General features: G+C 46.9%; 1 protein-coding gene across 1 annotated transcript in view; it reads left to right on the top strand.

Moving 5' to 3' along the window:
• Positions 1-21,847, top strand: part of BIVM (basic, immunoglobulin-like variable motif containing) — an 82,176-nt gene that overhangs the window by 13,734 nt on the left and 46,595 nt on the right. The window contains exons 2-3 of the mRNA XM_077297056.1: positions 12,544-13,115; positions 17,565-17,688. Coding sequence (XP_077153171.1) covers positions 12,650-13,115; positions 17,565-17,688 — 590 coding nt within the window. The 5' untranslated portion in view covers positions 12,544-12,649. The remainder of the gene's footprint in view (positions 1-12,543; positions 13,116-17,564; positions 17,689-21,847) is intronic.

The raw sequence follows: 21,847 nt of genomic DNA on the forward strand, positions 1-21,847 counted from the left end.
TCCACTATACGCTCAGTGGCGCCGGCTAGATTTTATCCAGGTTGTCTGGGGTTAATCTAGCTGGTAATCTGGTTGGAGGCTGGGTCTTTCCCGTGGCCTTTAAATAGTCATTCTGGACTTTGGGAGTCACCGATTATAGCTTGTGTCTTGTGCCTGGTGATCTCGGTCTGGAGTGGTGGTCTAGGAGAAGAAATATCGTATCTTCTGGTGGTGTATTATCCTTTGTCATATTTCTCCTTCCTATATTTGTGTTTGTTTTGCCCTGTGCACATTATAGTGTTTTTCCTGTGTCTGCGGCGTGGTGCGTTTTTTAGTTTTCCCTGTCTGTGCTTTCTGTGGAGGTTGGTGTGTGGTCTAATCACTGGGTGGCGGGTGGAGGTTTCAGCATAGGGCTGAAACAGGAGTCAGGGTCAGGCCTGGCGGCCCAGACAAGCATACCATCAGTGTAAATTCTGGGAAAGGGACAGACAGGGTTTTCCCTAGTCTGAGGGATATCGCAGGGGCCCGGGTAATCAGCTGTAGTCTACCCAGTACCCCCGTGACATTATAATCGGACTAAATAAATTTTGGATGCCATGAATCCCATGACTTCCATAACCCGCCAGTTGGAGGCGCTGTCCTTACAGGTCACTGAGTTGAAGGGGGCAGTTCAGCAACAGGGTCTTGTAGTATCTAATGTGCAAACTGAAACTGCAGGTAGAGTTGCAGAGCCAAAGATCCCTTTACCTGAGAGGTTTGCTGGGGAACGCAGTAAATTTGTTGTTTTTCATGAAGCTTGCAAATTATATTTTCGTATGCGCCGGTTTCCTCAGGTAATGAGGCTCAGCGTGTGGGCCTGGTATTTTCATTACTGAACGGAGACCCCCAAGCATGGGCATTTTCATTACCATCTGATTCAGCTGCATTTAACTCAGTGGAGTTTTTTTTTTCTGCTCTTGGACTCATATATGATGATCCTGACAGATTGGCTGTAGCAGAATCTAAAATACGCGCTCTCCACCAGGGGGAGCGAATGGCGGAGGATTACTGTTCTGAATTTCGCCGCTGGACGGTGGACACACAATGGAATGACCCTGCGTTGCGGAGTCAGTTTGTACATGGGGTGTCGAGAAGGGTTAAACAAGCCCTCCTGATGTATGAGACTCCTGCTTCTCTAGAGTCTGCCATGAGTCTTGTTGTCTGCATTGATCGCCGTTAGCATCAGGGGGTGCAAGAGACGCCGCTTATGGGGGAGGGCGTAGGTGCACGTGAGGTTGCTACAGGTGAGCCCACGGAGCCTATGCAAATCGCAGGGGTGTCACATCATCGAACCCCCTCACTCAGGAAGCAGGGAGCCTGTTTTTGCTGTGGTAAAAAAGGGCATTATGTAAATGCTTGTCCTCTGTTTTCTAAGAAAAGCGCAACGGCGGAAAACTACTAAGCTCAGAGGGTGTGGAGGAGGCCAATCTGAGCTTATGCATATCCTCCATGGTGGTCTCTCAATGTATGCTCCCTGCCAGAGTTATGGTCGCTGGCAGAGAGCTGCCAATCAATGTTTTTGTGGATAGTGGGTCGGCCACTAATCTCATTGATGAGGAGTTTGCGCGCACGGCCGGGTTCACGGTCGAAAAACTGCCTCATCCTATCCGGGTGCTACTCCACTCCCACAGGGGGAGATTACTGAGTTTGTGGCTGAGGTTAAACTCCACATTGGGGTCCTACATTCTGAGCAAGTTACATGTAGGGTGCTCAGTAATCTTCCTGCACAAATGGTTCTGGGTTTTCCATGGTTGTCTATGCACAACCCAGTGATTGACTGGAAAACTCAGGGCATAATTCAATGGAGCGGATTCTGCCAGGAGAATTGCCTGGCCACATGTATGTCCGCTGTGACTCCTAGCATTCCTGAGTCACTGCTGGATTTCGCAGATGTGTTCTCTGAGAAGGGTAGCTCAGAATTGCCACCACATCGACCCTATGACTGTACTATTAGGTTTAAACCAGGGGCCAAATTGCCGAAAGCTAGGATGTTTAACATCTCTGGTCCTGAGAGGCAAGCTTTAAAAGACTTCATTGCTGAGAGTTTGAGCAAAGGGCACATCAGGCCTTTGTCCTCGCTGGTGGCCAGGGCTGCCACTAGAAATTTCGGGGCCCCATACTGGCAAAATTTTCGGGGCCCCCTTGAGACTCCACCCAGGCTCCACCCCAGCCCCGCCTCCACGCTCCACCCCTCGAACTGTCCACCGTCCCACCGCTCTCTCTTGGAAAATCTCCACTTCTCACCTATCACACATTGACAGTTCCCATCACCAGATCACACATAAAGCCGGCAGCTTTTGTTTTGGCCAAAAGATTTTTTAAGCCACCAAAATGACAAGGTAGACACTTTTGGCCAGGCCCTACTCTACTGTAACCTATTAAATATTTGTTAAAATATGCAATACAATTTAGGTATATTTTTATTTATTTTTCAATTTTTAAAATGACCTATAATACCACATACAAGGAACAAATACCACAGCACCATGACCAGACACCATATTACCACCAGTGACCGAATAATATCACATACAAGGAACAAATACAGCAGCACCATGACCAGATACCATATTACCACCACAGTGACCGAATAATATCAAATACAAGGAACAAATACCACAACACCATGTCCAGACCACATATTACCACCACATAGTGACTGAATAATCACCATAAGTGCCAGTATTCACAGGAGATCTGTACTTAGTATGCAGTGTCTGTGTACAGGTTATACAGTGATCACTGGTGACATTATACACAGGAGCTCTGCATATAGTGTACAGTGTAGTGTCAGTGTATAGGTAACACTGACTCACCAGTGACGTCTCTAGGTGAAGTCCTTCATCTTTCATCCAGAACAGACCGCCATCACTTCATCCAGCCAGGGCTCGTTTCTGCAGGAAATAACACAGTTATCTAGAGTTCCGCTTGCAGAACACATTACTTAATTTTCCCAACTTCTACATTACACCACATGAAGAAGGCAACATAGTATCACTCTACACAGTAACAGGACCGCCCCCCATTTAAAACAGTATACTCAAAAAATAAAATAAATACATAACTGCAGTAATAATATTACTTAATTAGCCCCTATGGTAATAATATTCGCCATCCTAGCCCCCGTGTGTCTCATTCCTGGCATCAGCCATATGTTCTCGCATCCTGCCCTAATGAGTATCCATTCTGCCCCATATGATCTCCCCATCCTGCCCCATCTGTCTCCATCGTATCCATCCTGCCCCATGATCCTGCCCCATCTGTCTCCAATCCTGCCCCCAGTGTCTCCAATCATGCCCATATCACCATTCTGCCCCGTCTCCAATCATGCCCCCATGTCTGCAATCATGCCCCCTGTGTCTCCATTCTGCCCCATCTGTTTCCAATCCTGCCCCATCTGTTTCCAATCCTGCCCCATCTGTTTCCAATCCTGCCCCATCTGTCTCCAGTCATGCCCCAGTGTCTCCAGTCATGCCGCCATGTTTTTCATCCTGCCCCCTGTGTCTCCAATCATGCCCCGTATCTCCATTCTGCCCCTGTGTCCAGCTTTCTGCCCCTGTGTCCAGATTTCTGCCCCAATGTCCAGCTTTCTGCCCCCCGTGTCCAGCATACTGCCCCCGTGTCCAGCATACTGCCCCCGTGTCCAGTATACTGCCCCCGTGTCCAGCATTCTGCCCCGTGTCCAGCATACTGCCCCGTGTCAAGCATACTGCCTCTGTGTCCAGCATACTGCCCCTGTGTCCAGCATTCTGCCCCTTTGTCCAGCATTCTGCCCGTGTCCAGCATACTGCTCCTGTGTTCAGCATCTCTTCTGCCCCTGTGTCCAGCATCTCCTCTGCCCCAGCGTGTCCAGCATTCTGCCCCCGTGTCCAGCATTCTGCCCCCGTGTCCAGCATACTGCCCCCGTGTCCAGCATACTGCCCCCGTGTCCAGCATACTGCCCCCGTGTCCAGCAAACTGCCCTCGTGTCCAGCATTCTGCCCCCGTGTCCAGCATCTCCTCTGCCCCCGTGTCCAGCTTTCTGCCCCCGTGTCCAGCATTCTGCCCCTGTGTCCAGCATCTCCTCTGCCCCTGTGTCCAGCTTTCTGCCCCTTTGTCCAGCATTCTGCCCCTGTGTCCAGCATCTCCTCTGCCCCTGTGTCCAGCTTTCTGCCCCTTTGTCCAGCATTTTGCCCCTGTGTCCAGCATCTCCTCTGCCCAGCTTTCTGCCCCTTTGTCCAGCATTCTGCCCCTGTGTCCAGCATCTCCTCTGCCCCAGCGTGTCCAGCATACTGCCCCTGTGTCCAGCATTCTGCACCTGTGTCCAGCATCTCCTCTGCCCCAGCGTGTCCAGCACACTGCCCCCGTGTCCAGCATACTGCCCCGGGCCCCCCCCCTGGATCGCCGCTACCAAAAAAAAAATATATGTACTTCTTACCTGGCCGTGCTCCTGCGGCGGGCGAAGCTCACTTTCTCCATGCAGGTGAAGGACGCACTCGCCGGCGGCTGATGATGACGTCAGACGCCGGCGAAGTGCGACTGCGCACTGCGGCCGCTCGAGTCTGCTGCCAGCCTCCGACTGGCTGGCGGCGGCTGTTAACTATTGACGTGCGGGCACGGGCCCGCACGTCAATAGTGTGCCGCAGCGCCTGCAGGCGGGGCCCGGTGAGCAGATTAGACGGGGCCTGATGCGGGCCCCCTCTGCCCACCGGGCCCCATACGCCAGTCATGGCTGTAATGCCCTGATGGCGGCCCTGCTGGTGGCAGCGGGGTTCTTCTTCGTTAAGAAGAAAGATGGCGGACTACGCCCGTGTCTGGATTTCAGGGAGTTAAACCAGATTACGGTTCGTGATCCATACCCTATGCCACTGATACCTGATTTGTTCAACCAGGTGGCTGGTGCCAAGTGGTTTTCCAAGCTTGACCTCAGGGGGACGTACAACCTCATAAGAGTCCGTCAAGGTGATGAGTGGAAGATGGCTTTTAATACTCCTGAGGGTCATTTTGAAAATTTGGTGATGCCATTTGGGTTGACAAACGCGCCTGCTGTATTTCAACATTTCATAAATGATGTGTTCTCGCATGTACTGGGGAAATTCTTTATTGTGTACCTAGATGACATTCTCATTTATTCATGCGACCGTGATACTCATTTAGAGCATGTGAGGCAGGTGTTACAGCTACTCAGAGAAAATAAGCTCTATGCAAAACTGGAGAAATGTGTATTTTCGGTTCAGGAGTTGCCTTTCTTGGGTTATATTGTGTCTGCTTCAGGGTTTAAATTGGACGCCGCTAAGGTGCAAGCGGTGCTGCATTGGGAACGGCCTGATAACCTAAAAGCACTCCAGCGATTCCTTGGATTTTCTAATTATTATAGAAAATTTATCAAAGATTTTTCTACCATTGCTAAACCGCTTACTGACATGACGAAAAAGGGTACCAATTTCTCCGCCTGGCCTGAGGCTGCTGTGTGCGCATTCGAATTTCTGAAGAAGTTTTTCTTCGGCCCCCATTTACCGTGGAAGTCGATGCGTCTGAGGTTGGAGTGGGGGCGGTACTGTCACAAGGCTCATCCTTGGGCGAGTTGCGTCCATGCGCCTACTTTTCCAAGAAGCTGTCGCCCGCCGAACGTAACTACGATATCGGCAACAGGGAGTTGTTGGCTATCAAGTTGGCTTTTGAGGAATGGCGACACTTCTTGGAGGGGTCGGTCCACCAGGTTACAGTTATCACCGACCATAAAAATCTGCTTTATTTAGAGTCAGCCAAGCGTCTGTCCCCCAGGCAGGCTCGCTGGGCATTGTTCTTCACACGATTCAACTTTTTTGTCACTTGCTGTCCGGGGTCTAAGAACACTAAGGCAGATGCTTTATCCAGGTGTTTTCCAGGGGGAGAACCTCGGGAAGATCCGGTACCCATCCTCCAAAAGGGTGTAGTGGTCTCGGCTCTCACGACAGAGGTTGAGGCTGAGATTGCCGAGGCTCAGGAGGAAGTACCACCAGAGCTTCCCATTAACAAATCATGTGTACCACTCCATCTTCACCTAAAGGTGTTGGGTGAGCATCATGATACTGTTCTGCCTGGCCATCCAGGGGTTAGGGGTACCTTGGAGTTGGTGTCGCGTCGGTTTTGGTGGCCCAAAATCCGACAGGAAGTGGTCTCGTACGTATCAGCATGTACCACGTGTGCTAGGGCTAAGATGCCTCGCTCCCGTCCTGCTGGCTCATTACATCCTCTAGGGGTACCCAGTAGGCCATGGACGGAGATCTCCATGGATTTTATTACAGACCTACCCTCCTCAGCTGGGAACACGGTCATCTTGGTGGTTGTTGATCGGTTCTCAAAGATGTCGCACTTTGTGTCCTTGCCTTCATTGCCTAACGCGAAGACTCTGGCTCAGGTTTTTGTGCAGGAGGTGGTCAGACTTCACGGGGTCTCGTCTGATATAGTGTCTGATAGGGGTACTCAGTTTGTGGCAAAGTTTTGGAAAGCATTTTGCTCACGGCTGGGGATCAAGTTGTCGCATTCTTCGGCGTTTCATCCTCAGTCAAATGGTCAGACCGAGCGTATGAACCAGAATTTGGAGCATTACTTACGCTGCTTTGTTTCTGACAACCAGGAGGAATGGTCGACGTTCCTTCCTTTGGCTGAGTTTGCCATTAATAATCACCGCCAGGAATCGTCTGGGGAGTTCCCGTTCTTTTGTGTTTACGGGCACCATCCTCAAATTTGTACTCTGCGTCAGGGTGGCTCTGCTGGCGTTCCGGAGGAGGACCAGCTAGGAGCACAACAATCATCTGTTTGGAGGAGAGTGAAACAGCGCTTGCTGAGCGTGGGTGCAAGGTACAAACGAGTGGCTGACAGTAGACGTGTGCCAGGTCCGGACCTCAGTGTGGGTGATTGGGTGTGGTTGTCCACAAAAAACATAAAACTCAAAGTACCATCCCTTAAATTGGGTCCAAGGTTTATTGGTCCATTTAGGGTCGCCGCCATCATTAACCCGGTAGCCTACCGATTGGAGCTTCCTACGGTATATAAAATACACAACGTGTTTCACAGTCTTGGTGGATGGCAATTTGGATTTTGAAGTCTCCAAGGTGGTTGACTCTCGTATAGTGCGCCGCACATTACAGTACCTGGTACACTGGCATGGTTATGGGCTGGAAGAGAGGTCTTGGGTACCAGCTTCGGACATACATGCGGACCGGCTGGTCAGCATGTGTTATGAATTAGACTTTTTTGGCTCCCTCTTGTGGTCACTAGTGGTATGACTCTGGGATTGTCTTTTTTCTGTTTGGCACTCACCTGGGTCGTTAGTCCAGGGGTGTCGCTATATTAACTTCCTGGATCCTTAGTCCAGTGCCTGGCATCGTTGTAATCAGATCCTTCTGTTGCTCCTGTCTGCTGGTCCTGGCTCTTGCAAAGTTAAGCTAAGTCTTGCTTCTTTGTTTTTTGAGTTACTTGCTTGCTACTATTTTTTGTCCAGCTTGTACTAAATGTGATTTCTGACCTTGCTGGAAGCTCTAGGGGGCTGGTGTTCTCCCCCCGGCCGTTAGACGGTTCGGGGGTTCTTGAATATCCAGCGTGGATATTTTAATAGGGTTTTTTGCTGACCATATAAGTCATCTTACTGTATTCTGCTATTAGCTAGTGGGCCTCTCTTTGCTAAATACCTAGCTCATTCTTATGTTTGTCTTTTCCTCTTACCTCACCGTTACTATTTGTTGGGGGCTTGTATCCAACTTTTGGGGTCTTTTCTCTGGAGGCAAGAAAGGTCTTTCTTTTCCCTTCTAGGGTTAGTTAGTTCTCCGGCTGGCGCGAGACGTCTAGAACCAACGTAGGCACGTTCCCCGGCTACTTCTATTTGTGGTGCTAGGATTAGATATATGGTCAGCCCAGTTACCACTGCCCTATGAGCTGGTTTTTTGTGTTTGCAGACTTGGTATTTATTCCTGAGACCCTCTGCCATTGGGGTCATAACAGTATGTTTCACCGCTGCCATCTGGACAAGCCGGGTCCTGTAAGTCGTGAGGGCCCTGGGGTCCCTCGTAGAAGGCGGGGTACTGTCATGTCGGATGCTAATTATACTAGGGTGTCCGGCAGACAGCGGTAATTCCACATTCGTCCACTATACGCTCAGTGGCGCTGGCTAGATTTTATCCAGGTTGTCTGGGGTTAATCTAGCTGGTAATCTGGTTGGAGGCTGGGTCACGCCCGTGGCCTTTAAATAGTCATTCTGGACTTTGGGCATCGCCGATTATAGCTTGTGTCTTGTGCCTGGTGATCTCGGTCTGGAGTGGTGGTCTAGGAGAAGAAATATCGTATCTGGTGGTGTATTATCCTTTGTCATATTTCTCCTTCCTATATTTGTGTTTGTTTTGCCCTGTGCACATTATAGTGTTTTTCCTGTGTGTCTGCGGCGTGGTGCGTTTTTTAGTTTTCCCTGTCTGTGCTTTCTGTGGAGGTTGGTGTGTGGTCTAATCACTGGGTGACAGGTGGAGGTTTCAGCATAGGGCTGAAACAGGAGTCAGGGTCAGGCCTGGCGGCCCAGACAAGCACACCATCAGTGTAAATTCTGGGAGAGGGACAGACAGGGTTTTCCCTAGTCTGAGGGATATCGTTCCATTGCACAGCCACGTTGTAAATAGCATAACCACATAGTATATAGCACAGAGACGTAGTATATAACACTGCCCATGCAGTATATAACACAGGCCACGTAGTATAGAGCACAGCGATGTAGTATATTGCCCAGCCATGTAATATATACCACAGCCACGTAGTATATAGAACAGAGATGTAGTATATAACACAGCCCACGCAGTATCTAACAGAGCCCACGTAGTATATAGCAATGTGGGCACCATATCCCTGTTAAAAAAAGAATTAAAATAAAAAATAGTTATATACTGACCCTCCGTCGGCCCCCCGGATCCAGCCAGCGTTTACCGATGCTCCTCACGACGCTCCGGTCCCAAGAGTGCATTGCGGTCTCGCGAGATGATGACGTAGCGGTCTCGCTGACTGGAGGGGAGTATGGAGCGGGTGCTGACTGCAGGGGAGTAGGGAGCGGCCATTTCGCTGCCGGACTGGGCCCATCATTGATTGGTCGTGGCCGTTTTGCCGTGACCAATCAGCGACTTGGGATTTCCGAGACAGACAGAAAGACGGAAGTGACCCTTAGACAATTATATAGTCTAATATATAATTGCCTAGAATACTACTTCCTGCAATTTGTGCCAACTTCCGTGGCTTTGTCCGGAGCTAATGTCCGGAGCTAATGTCCGGAGATAATGTCCGGAGCTAATGTCCGGAGATAAGTGACGTCACCAGTGTCCTACACCCAGGCAGAGCACAGGAGCCCCAGGCAGCATATGGGGCCCCAGGCAGAGCACAGTGGCCCCAGGCAGAGCACAGGGGCCCCAGGCAGCATATGGGGCCCCAGGCAGAGCACAGTGGTCCCAGGCAGAGCGCAGGGGCCCCAGGCAGCATATGGGGCCCCAGGCAGAGCACAGGGGCCCCAGGCAGCATATGGGGCCCCAGGCAGCATATGGGGCCCCAGGCAGAGCACAGGGGCCCCAGGCAGCATATGGGGCCCCAGGCAGAGCACAGTGGCCCCAGGCAGCATATGGGGCCCCAGGCAGAGCACAGTGGCCCCAGGCAGAGCACAGGGGCCCCAGGCAGAACATGGGGCCCCAGGCAGAGCACAGGGCCCCCAGGCAGCATATGGGGCCCCAGGCAGAGCACAGGGGCCCCAGGCAGAGCACAGGGGCCCCAGGCAGCATATGGGGCCCCAGGCAGAGCACAGGGGCCCCAGGCAGCATATGGGGCCCCAGGCAGAGCACAGTGGCCCCAGGCAGAGCACAGGGGCCCCAGGCAGAACATGGGGCCCCAGGCAGAGCACAGGGGCCCCAGGCAGAGCACAGGGGCCCCAGGCAGCATATGGGGCCCCAGGCAGAGCACAGGGGCCCCAGGCAGCATATGGGGCCCCAGGCAGAGCACAGTGGCCCCAGGCAGCATATGGGGCCCCAGGCAGAGCACAGTGGCCCCAGGCAGAGCACAGGGGCCCCAGGCAGCATATGGGGCCCCAGGCAGAGCACAGTGGTCCCAGGCAGAGCACAGGGGCCCCAGGCAGTTTATGGGGTCCCAGGCAGAGCACAGTGGTCCCAGGCAGAACATGGGGCCCCAGGCAGAGCACAGTGGCCCCAGGCAGAGCACAGGGGCCCCAGGCAGCATATGGGGCCCCAGGCAGAGCACAGGGGCCCCAGGCAGCATATGGGGCCCCAGGCAGAGCACAGTGGCCCCAGGCAGAGCACAGGGGCCCCAGGCAGCATATGGGGCCCCAGGCAGAGCACAGTGGTCCCAGGTAGAGCACAGGGGCCCCAGGCAGCCTATGGGGCCCCAGGCAGAGCACAGGGGCCCCAGGCAGCATATGGGGCCCCAGGCAGAGCACAGGGGCCCCAGGCAGCATATGGGGCCCCAGGCAGAGCACAGTGGTCCCAGGTAGAGCACAGGGGCCCCAGGCAGCCTATGGGGCCCCAGGCAGAGCACAGGGGCCCCAGGCAGCATATGGGGCCCCAGGCAGAGCACAGGGGCCCCAGGAAGCATATGGGGCCCCAGGCAGAGCACAGTGGCCCCAGGCAGAGCACAGGGGCCCCAGGCAGAACATGGGGCCCCAGGCAGAGCACAGGGGCCCCAGGCAGAGCACAGGGGCCCCAGGCAGCATATGGGGCCCCAGGCAGAGCACAGGGGCCCCAGGCAGCATATGGGGCCCCAGGCAGAGCACAGCGATATTTTGGACCACTGTGCGGTGTTTCAGACCCCCTATGTGATGTCTGGGGCCCTGTTCTTAAGTATATTAAAGATTAAAGTAACGTATATTAAAGTATATTATAGATCAAATTTGACACGTTTATGAGCACCATTGAGTGATATACTCAAGAATGACATAATTTTTCAACATTTTATGGTTTCAAACTGTAAACACTCAGAGTTTTTTTTACTTCAACCAGAAAACCTTAACGGTTCATAAAAAACTTGACTGTTCAGGATATGATAAAAGTCATAGTATTCTGAATCTTTAACTTATAAAGATACCTTTACATGGGGTGATTATTTGTTCCAGAGAGACTTTCGGCCGATAATCGTACACATGGCTGGTGACAGGACAATACAATATAAACGTTCAAAGGTAAACACTGATAACATTAAAATCTAATATATAATTGCCTAGAATACTACTTCCGGCAATTTGTGCCAACTTCCGTGGCTTTGTCCGGAGATAATGTCCGGAGATAAGTGACGTCACCAGCGTCCTACACCCGCTCAGGGTGGACAAAGATATATGCCTTCGTGGTGCGCGGCACTTTTCTGATTGGTTGCCGCCTGCCGCGAGCGACCAATCAGAAATGTGCCGTACTGTCAAGAATTGTCAAGAGCTGGTGAGTGCAGCCATTTTTTGTTCTTTCTTACTATTATTTATTAATTGTATTATTCTTACATTTGAATAAATAAAGTATATATGGATTCTAGACTCCCGATTCTTTAGAATCGGGCTGCCATCTAGTAGATCATAAAAGGCTAGGTTCACATTGCGTTAGGGCAATCCGTTTAGCGCTAGCGCTAGCGGATTGCACTAATGCAATGTATTTGTAGGGGCCGCGTTTAGGGGTCGCGCTAACGTCCCCGCTCTCGCAGATCCCCGATCTGCGAGAGCGGGGAACGGACCTTGGGCGCGCCGCGGACGCTGGAAGCAGCGTCCGAGGCACGTCACAAAAGAACGGCACATCGCTAGCGCGAGCCGAAAAAGGCACGCGCTAGCGATGCGCTTCAGGCTGAAACAACATTGCTGTCAATGGGTGCGCTAACGGATTCGTTGCACGGCGTTAATTGCGACATTTTCGCCGTGCAACGCTGTCTGTTAGCGACCACCCACTAACGCAATGTGAACCTAGCCTAAAAGGGATAAAAGCAAGATGAAATAATTAGAGAAAATAATACACAGTGATAAGGCATTAAACCACTGAATTCCGGTCATGTGCAGCAAACCACTGTCCAGTTGCCTGAAAACAGATCAAACAGCTCCTAGAAACGGAGTATCTTTGGAAGGTTTCCACAATGTTAGAGGATGTCATATACATGGTATGTAATATAAAGGAAATAGATTTATTTAGACCAGTGCTTCGGACTGAATAACACGAGACATGGACTCTGTGGATTTCGATCTTTCATGCAGCATGGATGGATAGAAATAATTCTAATCATTCTTAAGAAATTATTCCATTTTTAGTTTCAGTTTAGTTAAATATACTTTCTATCATGATTTTGACTTACCGCCAATTTGTTTTTATTTTATTATTTTTATTTGATTTTGTCTTATCCGATGCTTGCATATTCCTTAGTTTCTCCCGTTATATCCTTCACTTTTCCCTACATTACCTATTCAACCCTAGTGTTATCTGTACCCACCTATTTTATTTTTATGATTAAGATAACAAGCATTTAGTGGAAATAAAAATGTTATATATATATTTTTATACCTTACAGGATTTCCATTCAGTATGAAGCATATGAATCATATCAGAAAATAATCAGTGAAGGAATATCTATTTACCTGAAGCCTGCGCTAACCTCCATCTTGCCTTTTCATTCAATGCCTAACGTAGAGGCAGACAGAGAAGCTAATGGTACCTCCAGCAACGAGCACAAGTCTAAAGAGAAATCTCCGGGAGATCATTCACAAGATAATGTAAAGTCCTTCCATGTGGGGGATTCTGGAAACCTGGGTTCAGGGGGAGAACGCAATTATCCTTGGGGATGTCCAGTGACCCATACAAGGGAAAAATTCTATACTGTTTGTTCAGACTATGCGTTCCTGAACCAAGCAACCTCTCTGTGCAAAACTCCAAGCTCAGTAGGTAGCTCAAGTTCTCAAGATAAACCTGCCTTGAACAATACCCTGACTTACATTGATCGTCAGGCTAATGAGCCTGATCGTAATTATAATGAAGACACAAATTTGGACTCATTGTCTACCAATCTTGGGACTCTTCCTCTTGCCTGGGAGATTGACACATCTGACTTTAACACAATGACTACAAAAATAAAGACCAAACCAGGTGACGTGAATGAAAATACAGCATTTACGTTAATATTTATGGCTATTAATTATAATTGTGTGATGTATTGTCAGTTATCTCAGTGATTGTGTTACTGTATTTGTCACTGATTTAAGGCCTGACTCATGGATGAGGATTAGGTCATACAGTGATATAACATGATTGCCACTATTATCAGATAGCTTTAGAAGAATGTGATAGACTGGCTTAGAAGTTGTCCACAAGTCTCCTAAGTGAAATAAAGGTTATACTCCCCTCCCACATTGGCGTCATTGTAGCAATGCCCACGCTGGGTCTCCTTGCACTTGCGAGACATTATGTCATGCGAGCGCTGCAGCCAATCAGTGGTTGGTAATTGGCTTCTGTTAAAATAGTAAACCCCGCAGCCATTCAATGGTCGCAGCGACTAATTTATATAGCAATGTTCTGTGAGTGCAGTGTGACCCAGCGCCAACGTTGTTGAAAAGGCGCTGGTGCGGAAGAGGAGTATAATACTTATTTGTTTTACTCTTGTGACTTGGGCATTTAACAAGGGGTTAATAGAGGTACATAGCTCCTTAAAAATAAAATGCCTCCTAATTTAAAAAATTTGAACGCGTCTGAAGACGTTTTATAGCTGCCGTACGCTGACAGGTTTTTGGCCCATTGGATCGGCTGAGTGAAGATCAGGATGCCTTCATTCACAAATGATGACTATCTGGTTCCATGTTTAGCTCTTTCACCTTCAGAAAATCTATCCAAAAAGTGACCGAGAGCGAACAGTAAACAAGGCAACATCTTTAACACATTTCTGGATTACAGCCGTGGTTCTCACATTATCACCTCTAACACACGTTAGTGTTCAAAATGGATCCTGTCTTGTAGTTGAAAGAGATTGTCCAGTCATGAGACATTGATGACCTACCTTTGTGACAGGTCATCACTATCAACAGATCAGTGGAGGTCCGACACTCCGCACCCTCACCGATCAGCTGGGGTAATAAGTGTCGAGACCCATTGAATTGATATTGATGACCTATAAAATAGGTCATCAGCATCTTGTGACTGGACATCACCATTAACACAAAAAAGTGCCCATGTAAATAGCTGGATTCATGCACAAAAGATTTTGTGGTTGTTTGGCACAGTTTATTAAAATGAAAAACACATTTAGCCTTTTTCTTACCATTTAAGCACATATCTTACTTCTTAGCTGTAGTTGTGCAACTTTCTAACTTTAGGTTCAAATTCCTCCCTATTTATCCATCTCGGCATGCTCTACAGTAAGTGATAGCATTCATACCTACAACCAAAGGATAAAGGATGAACATCCGCACAGAACCAATGCGTCCCATCCAAGACTGCACACTACAATGTACAATGTCCTCAGTCTGCACAAAAGTCCCAACAGCCTGAGCTCTGTTCATATAGTGTTTACCATGTAAATGAGATGAATCTATTGGTAAAGCTCCTGGCATGTATCGCATATATCCATAGGCCCCCGTTCACCTGGTGGAGACCAAGAGTGTTTTGGCGTTCATTGGACCGGTATACATTGGTTTGGCTTTTATTCTTGCTGTATATGATAGCATATATCTAAAGTTATTCTATATAGTGGTATATACAGTGTGTATATATATATATATATATATACACACACACATACTGTATATATACAGTATATATATATACTGTATATATATACAGTATGTGTATATATATATATATATATATATATATATATATATATACAGTATATATATTTTAACATGAGAGCCGTAGATCACCACATGGCACTGTGTGCCTATATGTCATATACGTCATATGTTGGGGGTATTAATTTTAAATGCAGCCCTCCCTAACTGATACAGTGTATTAATTACTTAGGACAGAAGACAGGTAACAATGTATTACGTTGAAGTCACTGCTGTAGCAGAGCCTCAGATGATTTTTAATAATATTTAACGTATAATAAACTGCATTTTTATTGTTCATCATTAATAAGCTCACTAATTTCCAATAGAAAATGATTGATAAAGTGGTATATCAGTTAAAAGAAAGTGTAACCTATCCGGAGGATAAGTGACAACAACTTCTAAATTCGTGTAGGTCCCACCGGTCACCAGAACATGCAGCATTGTCACCCATCTGAAAGGGCAACTTCAGTTGTCTCTCTATTCTCTATGGGACTTCAGGAGAAACTCAAGCAGTGTAATCTGCTTTGTCCATCAGTCACATAGAGAATGAATGGAGAGATGCTCGTGCAGGCATAGTGTCTTTCCATCCAGCTAGCTGTGGGGTCTTACACTTCGGTCACCCACTGATATAGAATGTGTAAGCTTTATAATAATAATAATAATTTTTATTTATATAGTGCCAACATATTCCGCAGCACTTTACAATTAAGCGGGGACATGTACAGACAAATTCAATACAAGTTAAGACAATTTAAACAGTGACATTAGGAGTGAGGTCCGTGCTCGCAAGCTTACAATCTACAAGGAAATGGGGGGACACAATAGGTGAAAAGTGCTTGTTATTTCAGGTCTGGCAATTATAGTAAATAGGGATTTTCATATAAAGCTGCATGATCCGGTCATCAGCCCGTGTGTTTAAGTGCAATAGTCAAGTAACAAGTGCAGTTATCATGAGCATGGAGGGTGTGGAGACAGATGAATAGTAGGGTGCAGATTCAGAATAATATTTGGAAGGAGGGAACAGGGCAAAGTTAGTTTACTGAGTAGTTGATGTGGTAGGCTTGTTTGAAGAGATGGGTTTTTAAAGCGCGCTTGAATAGGTTGGGGCTAGGTATCAGTCTGATCGTCTGGGGAAGTGCATTCCAGAGAGCTGGCGCAGCACAAGAGAAGTCTTGGAGACGGAGGTGCGAGGTTCGGATTACGGGGGATGTTAGTCTTAGGTCATTTGTAGAACGGAGGGCACGTGTAGGGTGATAGACAGAGATGAGAGAGGAGATGTAAGACAGTGCAGAACTGTGGAGGGCTTTGTGGGTGAGAGAAATGAGTTTATACTGGACCCTGTAGCGAATGGGTAGCCAGTGTAATGACTGGCACAAGATGGAGGCATCGGTGAAGCGGCTGGACAGAAATATGACCCTGGCTGCAGCATTCAAGATGGATTGGAGAGGAGAAAGTTTGGTAAGAGGGAGACCGATCAGAAGAGAGTTGAAGTAGTCCAGACGAGAATGAATAAGAGCGACAGTAAGAGTCTTAGCAGTTTCAAAGGTGAGAAAAGGTCGGATTCTGGAGATGTTTTTAAGATGCAGGTGACAAGAGCGAGTGACTGATTGAATATAGGGAGTAAAGGCAAGTTCGGTGTCGAATATGACCCCAAGACAGAGGGCATGCTGCTTGGGAGTTATGGTTGAACCCTCCAGGGTAATTTCGATGTTGGGTAGAGTGAGGTTAGTAGAGGGGAGAAATACAAGAAGTTCCTTTTTGGAGAGATTTAGTTTCAGATAGAGGGAGGACATGATGTTAGAGACAGCAGACAGACAATCCTTGGTATTTTTAATTAGGGTAGGGGTGATGTCAGGGGAAGAAGTGTATAATTGGGTGTCACCAGCATAGAGATGATACTGGAACCCAAATCTGCTGATTGTTTGTCCAATAGGGGCCGTGTATAGAGAGAAGAGGAGGGGGCCTAGGACTGAGCCCTGTGGAACCCCGATAGTAAGGGGACGAGGAGAGGAAGAGGAGCCGGCAAAGGATACAGTGAAGGAGCGGTCAGAGAGGTAGGAGGAGAACCAGTAGAGGGCTGTGTCCTTGAGGCCTGTGGAGCGGAGCATAGTGAGAAGGAGCTGGTGATCCACAGTGTCAAATGCGGCAGAGAGATCCAGGAGAATCAGCAGGGAGCAATGACCTTTGGATTTAGCTGTTATTAGATCATTAGAGACTTTAGTGAGGGCAGTTTCAGTGGAGTGTAAAGGGCGGAAACCAGATTGTAGGGGGTCGAGAAGAGAGTTATCCGAAAGGTAGCGGATTAGATGGGAGTGGACCAAGCGTTCCAGGAGTTTAGAGATGAAGGAAAGGTTAGAGACAGGTCTGTAGTTAACAGTGCAGTTCTGGTCCAGGGATGGCTTTTTAAGTAAAGGGGTTATGATGGCATGTTTAAATGAGGAGGGAAAGATACCTGAAGAAAGAGAGAGGTTAAATATTTTAGTCAGGTGAGTGGTGTGACCACTGGTGAGAGAGACTGCAGGAGATGTGAAGGAATGGGATCACTGTTGCAGGTTGTAGGCTGAGCAGAAGCGAGGAGCTTGGAAACTTCTTCTTCTGAAACAGGCTCAAAGATGTCTAGTGAGCTTGAGAAGCTTTCCTATGGATAGACAATCATTTCATATAACTGGAATAAAGCTTTCAAATTGCTTGAAATCTACATTCTGCAGATCTAGTTTAGCTATAATAATTATATTTTAATTCACCTTCTTCTTGTATTTTATGTTTTATGTAGGACTGGTCAATAAACAGGTCTCGAAGAAGAAACCAGATAGAAAGGTGAAGCCATTAAGAGACTGCAGCCAACACTTTATTGTGGATGACATTAAGCAGCGGAAAGTTCTTGATCTTCGAAGATGGTATGTAGTATGCATTCATACATCATCTTACAGAAGGAGCCTGATAAGCAGTGATCATTGATTTAAACGATTTTATCGCATGCTGTCTAGAGGGTTATTTCCATCTCATAAAGGGAAAGACTACAAATGTCACATCTGCAGCGTCGGAAAATGATGCTTCAGGTTTTCTTCTCTACACTTTGTTGATGACATTTTGTAAAATCTCATCCCTACACTGGTACTGTCATATGCAGTGGATTATCATCTTAGGTTCCTGCTTTTAATATTAGGGTCCACCTTCTAATACTTCATGTCTGATTTATTAGAATTCAGTGGCTATCATTGTTGCAGTGCAGCTCCACATGCAAAAAATATACTATCCGAGAAAGTAAATTGAAGCACACACCAACTTGTTTTCTTCTTTATTTCCATTAAAACACACAGAACACTGTAGCAAAGAATTGGGAGTGATGGACAGAGGTGACCGACTTTTACATGAACTTGCACTTCTACAGGCCTTACTGGTACCACTTGGCACTCAGCTAAATGTTATAAGAAGATAATATTATTGTGTACAGGCAATCCAAAAATATAGGAGACGTTTCAGTCATATAATGACCTTCATCTGTCAGACGGCATATAAAGAACAAAAAACAGATATATACAGTGTCTTGCAAAAGTATTCACACCCCCCTTCCCCCCTTAGGCTTTGTTAGATTACGGCCCATGTTTAAATATTTTTGTAATCCGATTTGAGCGTGATGCATCAGCAATAAATAGTCTAAGTTGGCTAAGTGAAGTGAGAAAAATATAGGCATAAATTAAATTTATGGGATCAAGTAACTAAAAACTGGCATGTGTATAAGTATTCAACCCTTTTGCTATGAAGCCCCTAAAAATTAATAGAACAAGCAATTACCTCCATAAGTCACATGCTTAGTGAAAGGAAGTGCACCTGTGTACAATCTTAGTGTCACATGGTCTGTCAGTATATACACACCTTTTCTGAAAGGCCACAGAGGCATCACTAACCAAACAACACCATTAAGACCAAAGAGATCTCCAAACAAGACTGGGACAAAGTTATTGAGAAGTACAAGTCAAGGCTGCCTTATTAAAAAAAAAAAATCCCAATCTCTGATGATCACCCAGAGCACCATCAAATCTATTATCATCAAATAATCAGTTATGCATCACAGAAACCAAGGGTAACCCTGAAGGAGCTGCAGAGTTCTCAAGCAGAGACTGGAGTATCTGTCCATACGAGCACAATAAGCCATATACTCCATAGAGGTGGCCTTTATGGAAGAGTAGGCAGAAAAAAAAGTCTTTGCTTACATGCAAATATTGTAAGTCTCGTTTTGCTTGTCAAAAGACATGTAGAAGACTCCTCAAATGTATGGAGGAAGGTGCTGTGGTCAGGTGAGACCAAGAGACCAAAATTTAACTTTTTGGCCACCAAGTTAAACGCTATCCTGGCGCCAAACCAGATCATCACCCCAAGAACACCATCCCCACAGTGAAACATGATGGTGGTGGCAGCATCATGCTGTTGGGATGATTTTCGGCAGCAGGAACAGGGAAAATGGTCTGAGTCGAGAGGAAGATGGATGGTGCGAAATACAGGGAAATTCTTGAGAAAAATCTAATTCAGTCTGTCAGTGATTGGAGACTGGGACAGAAGTTCACCTTCCAACAAGATAATGACCCAAAGCATACAGTTAAAGCAACACTCAAGTAGTTCAAGGGGAAATGTGTAAATGTTTTCGAGTGGCCTAGTCAAAGCTCAGACTTTAATCCAATTTAGAATCTGTGGTCAGACTTGAGGATTGCTGTTCACCAGAGGAAACTTTCTATCTTAAAGGAGCTGGAGCAGTTTTTCCTTGAGGAATGGGCAAAAATTCCCGTGGCAAGATGTGGAAAGCTCATAGAGACTCATCCAAAGCAACTTGCAGCTGTAATTGGCTCTATAAAGTACTGACTTTAGAGGGGTGAATAACTGTGCACACTGAAGTTTTCAGTTATTTTGTCTTTACATGAACTGATGCAAACCCTAAAAAAAAACAGTGAAATTCCAGGTTGTGAGGTAGCAAAACACAAAAAATGCCAAGGAGGAGGGGAGGGGGTGAATACTTTTTCAAACCACTGTATATATACATCAAGTCACTAAAATGAAAATTAACAATAGAGGTGGGGTAATGTAACAAATCACAAATCCACCAATGAAGCAGATAAATTATATGTTCAAACGGAGGGAACGTGGAAGACCAGAATAATACCTTTGAGCAGTAACAAAGAAGAAAGAAAGGAAAAAGGGAGAGAAAGGAAAAAACCTAAGGAAAAATAAAGAAATAAGGTAACAGAACCTGGGATAACTAAATGCAGTAAAAGACATACAGTTTAACAAACATATAAGTATCTCAAAAGAAGTGAATGACTCAATAAGCACACCACTGGAAGGAAAACAACACCAGGGGAAAAGGTGGATTTGTGATTTGTTGCATTACTCCATCTCTATAGTTGATTTTCATTTTGGTGATCTGGTGTGTGTATATATATATATATATATATATATACTAGACTGTGGCCCGATTCTAACGCATCGGGTATTCTAGAATATGCATGTCCCCGTAGTATATGGACAATGATGATTCCAGAATTCGCGGCAGACTGTGCCCGTCGCTGATTGGTCGAGGCAACCTTTATGACATCATCGTCGCCATGGCAACCATTATGACATCTACGTCGATACTGTGCCTGGCAGCCTCGACCAATCAGAGACGCGGGATTTCCAGGACAGACAGACAGACAGACAGACAGACAGACAGACAGACAGACAGAAAGACAGACAGACAGACGGAAAAACCCTTAGACAATTATATATATAGATATATATATATACACACTCACCGGCCACTTTATTAGGTACACCTGTCCAACTTCTTGTTAACACTTAATTTCTAATCAGCCAATCACATGGCGGCAACTCAGTGCATTTAGGCATGTAGACATGGTCAAGACAATCTCCTGCAGTTCAAACCGAGCATCAGTATGGGGAAGAAAGGTGATTTGAGTGCCTTTGAACGTGGCATGGTTGTTGGTGCCAGAAGGGCTGGTCTGAGTATTTCAGAAACTGCTGATCTACTGGGATTTTCACGCACAACGATCTCTAGGGTTTACAGAGAATGGTCCGAAAAAGAAAAAAAATCCAGTGAGCGGCAGTTCTGAGGGCGGAAATGCCTTGTTGATGCCAGAGGTCAGAGGAGAATGGGCAGACTGGTTCGAGCTGATAGAAAGGCAACAGTGACTCAAATCGCCACCCGTTACAACCAAGGTAGGCCTAAGAGCATCTCTGAACGCACAGTGCGTCGAACTTTGAGGCAGATGGGCTACAGCAGCAGAAGACCACACCGGGTACCACTCCTTTCAGCTAAGAACAGGAAACTGAGGCTACAATTTGTACAAGCTCATCGAAATTGGACAGTAGAAGATTGGAAAAACGTTGCTTGGTCTGATGAGTCTCGATTTCTGCTGCGACATTCGGATGGTAGGGTCAGAATTTGGCGTAAACAACATGAAAGCATGGATCCATCCTGCCTTGTATGGAGCATCTTTGGGATGTGCAGCCGACAAATCTGCGGCAACTGTGTGATGCCATCATGTCAATATGGAATAAAATCTCTGAGGAATGCTTCCAGCACCTTGTTGAATCTATGCCACGAAGAATTGAGGCAGTTCTGAAGGCAAAAGGGGGTCCAACCCGTTACTAGCATGGTGTACCTAATAAAGTGGCCGGTGAGTGTATATACTGTATATGATTTTTGTTCTTTATAGGCAGTCTGACAGATGAAGGTCATTACTATATGACCAAAATGTCTTTTTTATTTTTGGATTGCCTGTCTGTACACAATAAAATTATCTCCAATATTTGTATCAGATAGGATCCCACTTGGACTCCATCCACAGGAGTGCTGTAATTACTACTCCGATTACTAGTAGCATGAGATGGGGCAAAACAGCCCTCTGTGCAACGCTCTCCCTCTCTTACTAGTGTGTTTTGTGCGGTGTAATGGTAATAAAGAAGAAAGCACTCATCAGTGAGCATTATAGTCTTTCTATTTTTGTGGATTGCTTGTTTCCACTTGAGAAGTTGAGCACCACCATTGTAAAGGATAGAAAG

This window comes from Ranitomeya variabilis, chromosome 3 (genome assembly GCF_051348905.1).
Source record: "Ranitomeya variabilis isolate aRanVar5 chromosome 3, aRanVar5.hap1, whole genome shotgun sequence".
Lineage (NCBI taxonomy): Eukaryota > Metazoa > Chordata > Amphibia > Anura > Dendrobatidae > Ranitomeya > Ranitomeya variabilis.